Source organism: Lolium rigidum, unplaced genomic scaffold, assembly GCF_022539505.1.
Source record: "Lolium rigidum isolate FL_2022 unplaced genomic scaffold, APGP_CSIRO_Lrig_0.1 contig_11182_1, whole genome shotgun sequence".
NCBI classification, from domain to species: Eukaryota; Viridiplantae; Streptophyta; class Magnoliopsida; order Poales; family Poaceae; genus Lolium; species Lolium rigidum.
This window is the reverse complement of record NW_025899803.1, coordinates 91,556-103,102: the sequence shown is the minus strand read 5'-3', so window position 1 is coordinate 103,102 and position 11,547 is coordinate 91,556. Positions and strand designations below refer to the sequence as shown.

At 42.1% G+C, this 11,547-nt stretch overlaps 1 protein-coding gene across 1 annotated transcript; it reads right to left on the bottom strand.

Moving 5' to 3' along the window:
- Window positions 1–6,901: 6,901 nt before the first annotated feature.
- On the bottom strand, window positions 6,902–7,515 carry LOC124680264 (probable glutathione S-transferase GSTU6; the record flags this gene model as incomplete). Its single annotated transcript, XM_047215345.1, is given in 2 exon segments — window positions 6,902–7,094; window positions 7,190–7,515. Coding segments are annotated over 2 exon segments (517 nt in total), but the record flags the coding sequence as incomplete, so codon positions are not given.
- Between the last annotated feature and the right edge of the window lie 4,032 nt (window positions 7,516–11,547).

Below are 11,547 nucleotides of genomic sequence, written 5' to 3'. Positions count from 1 at the left end.
GTTATTTTACTACTGCTACCGCTATAAAACTCGTTACTATCGATAAACTCTTGCGAGCAAGTCTGTTTCTAGGTGCAGCTGAATTGACAACTCCGCTGTTAAGGCTTTCAAGTATTCTTTGTCTCCCCTTGTGTCGAATCAATAAATTGGGTTTTACTTCCCTCGAAGACTGTTGCGATCCTCTATACTTGTGGGTCATCATCATCCCCCTCCCCTCTCCTCCTCTTTATATAGGTGGAACCCCTAGGATTCCCCCAAAACCACTTTGGAGTCGAACTCCAAAAATTGCCATAATGGGGAAACCTAGGTCAAGTGGGATTGCTCCCTTTCCTTGCTTCTTGGCCGGCCAACTAGGTGGAGTCCATCATGGAATCCACCTTCCCAGTTGGTGGGTTGGCTAGGGCTGGTGGAGTCCCTCCGGGACTCTACCTGCCATAGTGATTTATTCCGGATTATTTTAGAATCTTCTACAACCTTCCATAAATGCACCGAACCATTCCCAAACTTGGAATGTGACTTCCTATATATGAATCTTATTCTCTGGACCATTACGGAACTCCTCGTGATGTCCTGGATCCTATTCGAGACTCCGAACAACATTCGAACTCCATTCTGTATTCCATATCTGCTTAAAACGACATCAAACCTTAAGTGTGTCACCCTACGGTTCGAGAACTATGAGGACATGATTGAGACTCCCCTCGATCAATAATTAATAGTGGGACCTGGAGATCCATAATAGCTCCCACATATTCAACGATGACGTCATGATCAAAAGAACCATTTACATAAAATAACAATTCTCTTGTCTCGCGATAATTTACTTATCCGAAGTTTGATCGTGGGTATCTCCATACCTACTTCAACCTCGTTACCGATAAGTACTCTTTACTCGTACCGTGATATGATATCCCCTGTGAGCCAGTCACATGCTTGCAAGCTAAAGGGATGTCATTCCACTGAGAGGGCCCAGAGTATATCTATCCGTCATTTGGATGGACAAATCCCACTCTTGATCCACATGCCTCAACCCTATACTTTTCTAACACTTAATGCCACATTTATAACTACCCATTTATGAAGTAGTGTTTGATGTCATCAAAGCATCCATCCAGTGTAGGTGATTAACATGATCTCATGGTCGAAGGATTAGGTTACTATGTATTTTAAAGCTTGAAGCACAATGAACTTAATGACTTGATCTTATGCTACGCTTACTATGGGTGTATGTCCATCACATCATTCACCTAATGATATGATCTTGTTATTAATAACATCCAATGTTAATGATCAGAAAACCATGATCATCTATTAATCAACAAGCTAGTTTAACAAGAGGCTTACTAGGGACTCCTTTATGTTTACAAAACACACAAGTATTAATATTTCCGGTTAATACAATTATATCATGGTATGTAAACATTTATCATGAACACTATGATATAACAATAAACAACTTTATTATTGCCTATTGGGCATATCTCCAACAGAAGAAGCAAGGAGCGGACAGGGAAGAGCAAATCATTGTCTCCAGTTCCAAATCATCATGGTTACTTCTTGCCGCCTCTCTCTCTCTCTCTCTCTCTCTCTCTCTCTCTCTCACTCTCTCTTGCTGGTACTGTAGGGAGCGTTGCTAGCCTAACTTTCTACTCTTTGCAAATGCTGGTGTGCTCTGGTTGCTGGTTGCTTGGTGTCCTTCTTCGATTCTTGGAGTCCCGTTTTATAGACGAGAGAGAGCAGCATTCTGGTGCCTTCTCTTCTATTATTGCTTCTCCTTTCTTCTTGCAAATCATGCATCTATATTTTAGGTATTTCTAGGCTTTATAGCCTTTGTAGCCTCTCTTTATAGCTTCATGTGAGCATGTTGGAGGCGACAATTGTGCAGCCTCCACGTTTCGTTGGCCTGTTATAAATGTGGCCTTTCATTTTTATCTTCATCTTGAGAATCTTCTTCCTCATCGTGATTATGTCTTGGACTTTTTGGCCTTCACTTTTGCTAAATTTCCTCCTTGCTGATCGCATGCAAAGAATTATCACCACTATAAACTTTTGGGGTGCTTACATGTGTTTTGATGATGAAGATCTTAAATACACTAGTATTATTATTATTATTAATTCTATTATCATTAATTTTCAAAAAAAATTGAATTTCAAAAATTTATCAAATATTCGGGTATAGGTCCTCCACGCCTGAATAATTGATAGCAATATCAATTTAAATTCTGATTGGATGGATTTTGGCTGGTCCCTATACACAGAGATATAAACTAAAGATATTCAGACAAATTGTACACAATAAATCATCTATGTGTATTAGTATTCCAATCAAAATTTCAATTGATATTGCTATCAATTATTCGGGCGTGGAGGACCTATACCCAAATATGTGATAAATTTTCGAAATTCAATTTTTTTTTGAAAATTAATGATAATAGAATTAAGAATAATAATAATAATGTATTTAAGATCTCGGTCATCAAAACACATGTAAGCAGCCCAAAGGTTTATAGTGGTGATAATTCTTCGCATGCGATCAACAAGGAGCAAATTTAGCAAAAGTGAAGGCCAAAAAGTCCAAGACATAATCATGACGAGGAAGAAGATTCTCAAGATGAAGATAAGAATGAAAGGCTACGTTTATAACAGGCCAAAGAAACGTGGATGCTGCACAAGTGTCTCCTCCAACATGCTCACATGAAGCTATAAAGAGGGGATACAAAGGCTATAAAGCCTAGAAAGGCCTACAATGTAGAGGCATGATTTGCAAGAAGAAAGGAGAAACAATAATAGAAGAGAAGGCACAAGAATGCTGCTCTCTCTCTCGTATATAAAACGGGACTCCAAGCAGTGAACAAGGACACCAAGCAATCAACAACCAGAGCACACCAGCATTTGCAAAGAGCAGAGAGTTAGGCTAGCAACACTCCCTGCAGTAGTAGTAGTACAACCACCATTCCTGTAATAAAGAGCTGCAATATCCATGGCGTTGTAATATTGCAAAGGTAGGAAGGTGATTTCCCTTCTTGTGTAAACCTGTCGGGAGTTCCCGAAAGGAAAACCCGTATGTAAATTATATTGTGGAAATGAAGTAGTTATGTATTTTCCCTTGATCTTTTTATCATGTTTACATGGGTTGGTATTTTTTAACACTTCTCTACTGCTTCAGTTCTCATTGTAACGCCACACACAAGGCTTAATAGAGAACTACATGTAGAGATTTCTCCTATAGGATCCCTAGCATAAAAAAACAACCCATATAAACATATAAAAAGATCAAGGGAAAACACACAACTACTTCATTTCCACGATATAATTTACATACGGGTTTCCCTTTCGGGAACTCCCGACGGGTTTACACAAGAAGGGAAATCACCTTCCTACCTTTGCAATATTACAAATGCCTTGGATATTGCAGCTCTTTATTACAGGAAGGGTGGTTATACTAGTACTACTGCACGGAGCGTTGCTAGCCTAACTCTCTGCTCTTTGCGAATGCTGGTGTGCTATAGTTGCTGATTTCTTGGTGTCCTTCTTCACTGATTGGAGTCCCGTTTTATAGACGAGAGAGAGAGCAGCATTATGGGGCCTTCTCTTCTATTATTGCTTCTCCTTTCTTCTTGCAAATCATGCCTCTATATTGTAGGTTTTTCTAGGCTTCATAGCCTTTGTAGCCCCTCTTTATAGCTTCATGTGAGCATGTTGGAGGAAATAATTGTGCAGGCTCCACGTTTCTTTGGCCTGTTATAAACATGGCCTTTCATTCTTATCTTCATCTTGAGAATCTTCTTCCTCGTCATGATTATGTCTTGGACTTTTTGGCATTCACTTTTGCTAAATTTGCTCCTTGCTGATCGCATGCAAAGAATTATCACCACTATAAACTTTTGGGGTGCTTACATGTGTTTTGATGATGAAGATCTTAAATACACAAGTATTATTATTATTATTATTATTATTATTATTATTATTATTATTAATTCTATTATCATTAATTTTCAAAAAAAATTGAATTTCAAAAATTTATCAAATATTCGGGTATAGGTCCTCCACGCCTGAATAATTGATAGCAATATCAATTTAAATTCTGATTGGATAGATTTTGGCTGGTCCTATACACAGAGATATAAACTAAAGATATTCAGACAAATTGTACACAATAAATTATCTATGTGTATTAGTATTCCAATCAAAATTTAAATTGATATTGCTATCAATTATTCGGGCGTGGAGGACCTATACCCAAATATGTGATAAATTTTCGAAATTCAATTTTTTTTTGAAAATTAATGATAATAGAATTAAGAATAATAATAATAATGTATTTAAGATCTCGGTCATCAAAACACATGTAGCAGCCCAAAGGTTTATAGTGGTGATAATTCTCGCATGCGATCAACAAGGAGCAAATTTAGCAAGTGAAGGCAAAGTCCAAGACATATCATGACGAGAAGAAGATTCTCAAGATGAAGATAAGAATGAAAGGCTACATTTATAACAGGCCAAAGAAACGTGGATGCCGCAAAGTGTCTCCTCCAACATGCTCACATGAAGCTATAAAGAGGGGATACAAAGGCTATAAAGCCTAGAAAGGCCTACAATGTAGAGGCATGATTTGCAAGAAGAAAGGAGAAACAATAATAGAAGAGAAGGCACCAGAATGCTGCTCTCTCTCGTATATAAAACGGGACTTCAAGCAGCGAACAAGGACACCAAGCAATCAACAACCAGAGCACACCAGCATTTGCAAAGAGCAGAGAGTTAGGCTAGCAACACTCCCTGCAGTAGTAGTAGTACAACCACCATTCCTGTAATAAAGAGCTGCAATATCCATGGCGTTGTAATATTGCAAAGGTAGGAAGGTGATTTCCTCTGTGTAACTGTCGGGAGTTCCCGAAAGGAAAACCCGTATGTAAATTATATTGTGGAAATGCAGTAGTTATGTATTTTCCCTTGATCTTTTTATCATGTTTACATGGGTTGGTATTTTTTTAACACTTCTCTACTACTTCAGTTCTCATTGTAACGCCACACACAAGGCTTAACAGAGAACTACATGTAGAGGTTTCTCCTATAGGATCCCTAGCATAAAAAAACAACCCATATAAACATATAAAAAGATCAAGGGAAAACACACAACTACTTCATTTCCACGATATAATTTACATACGGGTTTCCCTTTCGGGAACTCCCGACGGGTTTACACAAGAAGGGAAATCACCTTTCCTACCTTTGCAATATTACAAATGCCTTGGATATTGCAGCTCTTTATTACAGGAAGGGTGGTTATACTAGTACTACTGCACGGAGCGTTGCTAGCCTAACTCTCTGCTCTTTGCGAATGCTGGTGTGCTATAGTTGCTGATTTCTTGGTGTCCTTCTTCATTGATTGGAGTCCCGTTTTATAGACGAGAGAGAGAGCAGCATTCTGGGGCCTTCTCTTCTATTATTGCTTCTCCTTTCTTCTTGCAAATCATGCCTCTATATTGTAGGTTTTTCTAGGCTTCATAGCCTTTGTAGCCCCTCTTTATAGCTTCATGTGAGTATGTTGGAGGAAATAATTGTGCAGGCTCCACGTTTCTTTGGCCTGTTATAAACATGGCCTTTCATTCTTATCTTCATCTTGAGAATCTTCTTCCTCGTCATGATTATGTCTTGGACTTTTTGGCATTCACTTTTGCTAAATTTGCTCCTTGCTGATCGCATGCGAAGAATAATCACCACTATAAACCTTTGGGCTGCTTACATATGTATTGATGATGGAGATCTTAAATACATTATTATTATTATTATTAATTCTATTATCATTAATTTTCAAAAAAAAATTGAATTTCGAAAATTTATCAATTATTCGGGCAACTCATGGTGGCTGCGATCGGAGGCTGGTAATGGTGGAGAGGGTACGGGTTGCGATGAAGACAATGCGACACATGTTCTCCCTCTGTGTCCGATATTTGGCAACTTGCATCAGCAGCCTTGGCAAGCGGGGGTGACAACACAAGTGGACTGTATTCTTGGTGGTGCTCCTCGAGTACCGAGCTATGATTTTCAGGATGAAAACCCAATATCTAGCATTCAATGGTTGTACCTGGCAATCGCCTTGCGAAAGGCATTGTTTTGGAAACACGGATTTTCTCGAGGGTGAAACCCAAGATCTTCGATCGGGCGACGATAACGCTCGTGCATTGTTTTATTCTTGGAGGCATTGGTTTTGGAGAATCTCGTTTATGTTCTGGGTGTTGTCTTCAGTGGCGGTTAGGGTGCTACTATTGCCGTGGTTCGACACTACAACGGGGCTTTTGTTTTCTTTTCTCTCTTTCTTACTTTTTTCTTGGTTGTGTGCACCCTTCATATCTTTAAATATCATGTTGGTGCAGAGTCTAAGTGTAATTATTATTTTTGTGCTATTAATATATTCTCTTTTATTGAAAAATCAAGGGCATGTTTAGAGTTTCCTCTATCAATGCACAACAACGCATGTATAAGTGTGATTACGTGAACGGAAATACCAACTTATTTAAGACTTTTGTAGCGGAAATTCGTCTTGGCTCCCGGGAGCATTTGCTCCCGGATTTTTGGGGAGCAAATTTTGTTTTTCAAAACTTTTCAAAAAATTTCGAAAAAAATCATGCACGTACCTGACCATGGCACGCACCACCTTGTGAAATTTTGCTGCGAATGTCATCGTATGCGTCTTGGCAAAAATGACAAATTTCTAGATCTGAGATTCAAATTTTTGGATCTCATTTCTTGTCAGAAATTTGTCATTTTTGTCCAGGGCGCATACGATGACATTTTGCAACGACATTTTACACGTTGGTGCGTGCCATGATCAGGTACGTGCATGATTTTTTTCTTAATTTTCTGATAAGTTTTCCATTTTTTAGCATCACCTCCCCGGCACGCACCCACGCGAGCATGCCGCCGAGCACCACGTCCACGTACCCGGGGCTGTCGCCGCCGAAGAAGCTCTTCCCCTTGGAGCACTCCCTCAGGGCTCCCTCCAGGGTCTCCACCGCCTCCAACACCTGCTTCTTCCCCTCCACCTTCTCCTCGTCCATCTTGCCCCATGACGCCTGGTACATCGCCTTCGCGAACTACACACACACCACAAATATTTCCGTGCCGGTCAGACCATCGTCGTCGTCCCAAAACTCAAAGGACACGAACACAACGGAACGCATGTACGTACCTTGTCGTCGACGAAGGCGGCCCAGAACCGAGCCACGGAGCGCTCGTAGGGGTCGGCCGGGAGGAGATCAGGGCCGCTGAAAGCCTCGTCGATGTACTGGACGATGACCAGCGACTCGCAGACGGGCTTGCCGCCGTGGATCAGCACCGGGACCTTCTTGTGGACGGGGTTGGACTGGAGGAGCAGCTCGCTCTTGTTCCGGAGGTCCTCCTCCACGTACTCGTGGTTCACGCCCTTGATGCTGAGCGCCAGGCGCACTCGCAGGGCCGGCGGGCTCGCCCAAAAGCTCAGCAGCTTCACATCGTCTCCTCCACCTCCGGCCATCGTTCCTGTACGTCTATCGAGTAGAAACTAGCAAAACTCAATGTCTCTACTTTGCAGGTAGCGCGCTTGCGTGTTTGTGTTCTTCTTGCTTCCTTGGTGATTTCGACTATATGATAGAAAAGGAGGTATATAAAGACCCCTACACCTACACGTGACGATTAGTATAGCAGAGACTCTTCCGTTGGAACGATCCTCCGAAGAACAAATTGTGTGGTTTAGAACCGTGTAGATTTTTCCGACTTGGACAAGTAATCCAACTGAAATATTTGACTTTGCTGACTAGTATGAGGAAATCTGCTCCACTCACAAACTTCAGCCGTGTGTACATTTTTTGTTTGTCACCAGGCGATTCCAGCGTACTCGGTCAATTTCGCACAGCAAGTCAGCAGCTAGTATAATTGTTGACGAAAATGATCAAGACCTGTTTGGTCTACACCTCGCCACGCCATGGCAGTTTAGCAAGGCCTTTTTTTGACAAAAAGGCGGGGAAAACTTGTTATTTTGTCCGTTTAAAAAAGTTGATCTCATAAACATGCCAAGGGGGCTGAATATAGCCCACTTGAGCATCCCTTCCATCTGATGGTGTCAGACTCGCTTGTAAGTCCAATGTGTTGCAGATGAAGCCATAAGGAAGCGAGCACTAACGAGGCTGATCGTCTTAACATATGCGATGGAGACCTTTGATCTAGCAACTGTCGTTTTGTGATCGACGAGTACACCATAGAAAGTATCCCATGGTGTGGAGAGAGAGGTGTGCCTAAGGCAGGAGCTACCTGGACGGTGATACACGAGTTATCCAGCTTCGGATCTTGCAACAGCGGCGAGACCATACCGGCTGCTATAATTCACTATAAGAGCAAACAAGTGCATGATTACAATAAGATGATTGGTTCTACCTCAAGGGCACCTAGGATTCAGCTTATAAAGGCACCAGGGTCCATGGTTTACACGGAGTAGTCTAGGTCAGCACTATCCTAAACTAGGTACATCTTGTTGTACAAGTAAGAATCCGGCTAACCCATGTCGGTACTGATCCGGCTAGAGCCCTCTCGAACTTGAACTCTCTATTTTGATCAATTCAACAACTAAGCCATCCAATTAGGCCATAGGCTCAACCGCCATCCGTGGGTCATCCGGATTTGTCGGTATTCGACTTTATTGTGCATACATCCATTTAGCATATCCACAACAGCAACCGCCATGCAAAGCTACTGGCCACGGTGATTTTTTTCTTGCGACTTAGCTTCAATAAATCTGGAGCAATGGAGGCAGGGGATCATAATTAAACAATTAAGCCAACTTAAAGTCCAAAATTTAGCTATTTCTAGTGTGTCTCGTTGTCCATGCACTTTTTTAACCCTTGGTATCTGTGAATGCAGAGACTGATGTTTTAGCTCTTGGGTACATATGCTCCCTTATTTTGAAATAAATTTTTATATATATTTTTAAATATTGAAAAGTTTCAAAAAAAAAATCCACGCGTATCTTCACAAGCTGCGTGCGTAGAAAGTTTTTCCATTAAAATCGACTTGTCGTTTGGGCTATGAAATAGACAAAAATTGGTGCTAAAAATAAGAGTCTTTTTTTAGAGATGTTTTGTCTTTTCACATAGACCAAAATATTTGTTTTTCCCGAAACTATACGAACGCACATAGATTGCTGAAATGTACATGCGAAATTTTTAACTGATTACTTTTGACAATCAGAAATATGTTCTTTCAGTGGAGGAAGCAGCGATTTTTTTAAAATAATACTCTTTTTTTAATTAATTCTAGAAATAATACTCGTTTTTAACCTTTTACACGAATAATACACCGTCGGATTCGTGGAACCTGAAATTGAAAAATCGGGGCAGACGACCCCGAAACGAGGCGAATCTAGCCCTGCCACGCCGAGTCGGAGTCACGGAACCCGAATTGCTTTAATCGGGCGACGGAATCCCGAGGAAAGGGCTGTCAGCCGGCCGGCCTGCCAGCGGCAGACTTGTCATGTCGCAGTATCCCGAGGGGGAGGAATCGGCGTCCTCGACCCCGACACGGGTGCTTCGGGTTTCTCCAGCCCACGATTGCCCGCATAAAATCGACCGCGCGCGTCGCTGCCTTCTTCTTCCTCAGTTCTTCCTCACAACAGCTCCTCTCACTCTAGTTTCCTCTCAGCTCCACCTTTGTTTTCACCCATTTAGTTACGATTTGTCCAACATTTTACTGTTATTTCACCATCAAGTGTTGTAGAATCACCTGATCTATAGATGGTTAGATTTGGGAGCGTTTTAGTGGAGGTGTTGGTGGTGGTGGTGGTGGTGGTAGAGGTGGTGGTGCTGCTGCTGCGTGGTGGTGGTGTTGTCGCTTGGCGGAGGAGCTAGCCTGCTAATGGAGCTGTTTCGCATGCTTCAAGGGTAAACCCTAATCCGTGATATTAGATGGTATAATTATGCATGGTGTGTCCGTTAGCTTGCCGGACTAGTTACAGATATGTAGTTGGTCATCGTTGGTATTTTTATTTAATTATGAGTGTAGGTGCTAGATTTTTTTGACGAGTTTGTAATTTGTATAGGTGAGCAGATATGTCAGATAGAGTAAAATTCGTTGTTTACTTGGGTAACGGCACGGGCTGAACAACTCCGATGGGAGCTGATCTGAGCGAATTTCAGTATGAGGAGTTGCATTTGTCAAACCCAAAAACATGGCGAGTTAGTCAGTTGAAGGAGTGGTTGGCTGTGAATTTCGGGCTTAATCCCGAAGCATACACTGTTGGTGTGCATGCTTTGTGGAGCAGCTCAAGTACCCAAATTTTCTGGCGGTTGAAGCCGATTGAGCGGACCTCTCAGTGGGTGCACTGGTTAGAAGCGTGCGAGCGCAGGGGAACTCACCCCATCGCCTTAATGCTTCCCGAGGCGAAGGAGGTGAATTCCCAGGAAGGCGAGGGTGAGTTTCATCCAGGCCAGAGTAGTCAAAGTTATGATGCTGGAGGCAGCAGTTTTCAATCCGGGTAGAGTAGCCATGCAACTGGTGGGCATGATGGAAGTGTCGAGCTTGATAGCGAGGATGAAGAAGAAGAGCAGATGCAAAACATGATGGATGAGGAAGACGAGGATGGAGTGGATGATGAGGTTGACTCCGATCAATCTAATGGATCCGATAATTCAGATGACAACGAGGAGGAGGATCCGATCCCCTCTTCTTGGAACCAGGATCTGTCGGAGGCAATGATAGTGGATGACCGGCATGATTTTGTCTGGGCTCGCCACATGGTAAGAAATTCCTCATTATCCATGTTAATTGTGCACCATGTATGAATTTCCTCGTGACTAACGGTTTTTATATCTAATCATAGGTGAGGCACATGTGTCATCTATGTCTGGATCACGATCCTTTTGGTCCAGTGCTCATGATCAGGACGAAACACAGCAGATGTACCGAGATTGGATGGCCAGTCAACATCAGACTCCACCTCCAGATCCCACACAGCCTACACAGGATATTCAACACGAGCAGGGGTACATGCTTCCTCCCGATAGCGGCAGCCACCTGTCTGTATGTACTCGCCATCACCTTTTCAGGATGGACCGCCACCGAGGCGTCGAGGGAGGGGCCATGGTCAGTGAGATGACACTCAGTGAGACATATTGCTACTACTATTTCCTTCATCTAGTGTATGAGTACTATTTGTGTGGACCATATATGACTACTATTTGTATGGACCATGTATGACTACTATTACTGCGACTCATTACTATGTACGAGAGACATATTATTATTGCAACATTTCAAATTCAACTTCAAGCGATAATTAAGATACACCTTACTACTGCAACATACCTATCCGCTAACAAATTAAACGGTACACCTATGTCTACGCACGCTTCTATTCCTGTAGACAGTGTTGGGCCTCCAAGAGCAGAGGTTTGTAGAACAGCAGCAAGTTTCCCTTAAGTGAATCACCCAAGGTTTATCGAACTCAGGGAGGTAGAGGTCAGAGATATCCCTCTCAAGCAACCCTGCAATTAAGATACAAGAAGTCTCTTATGTCCCCAA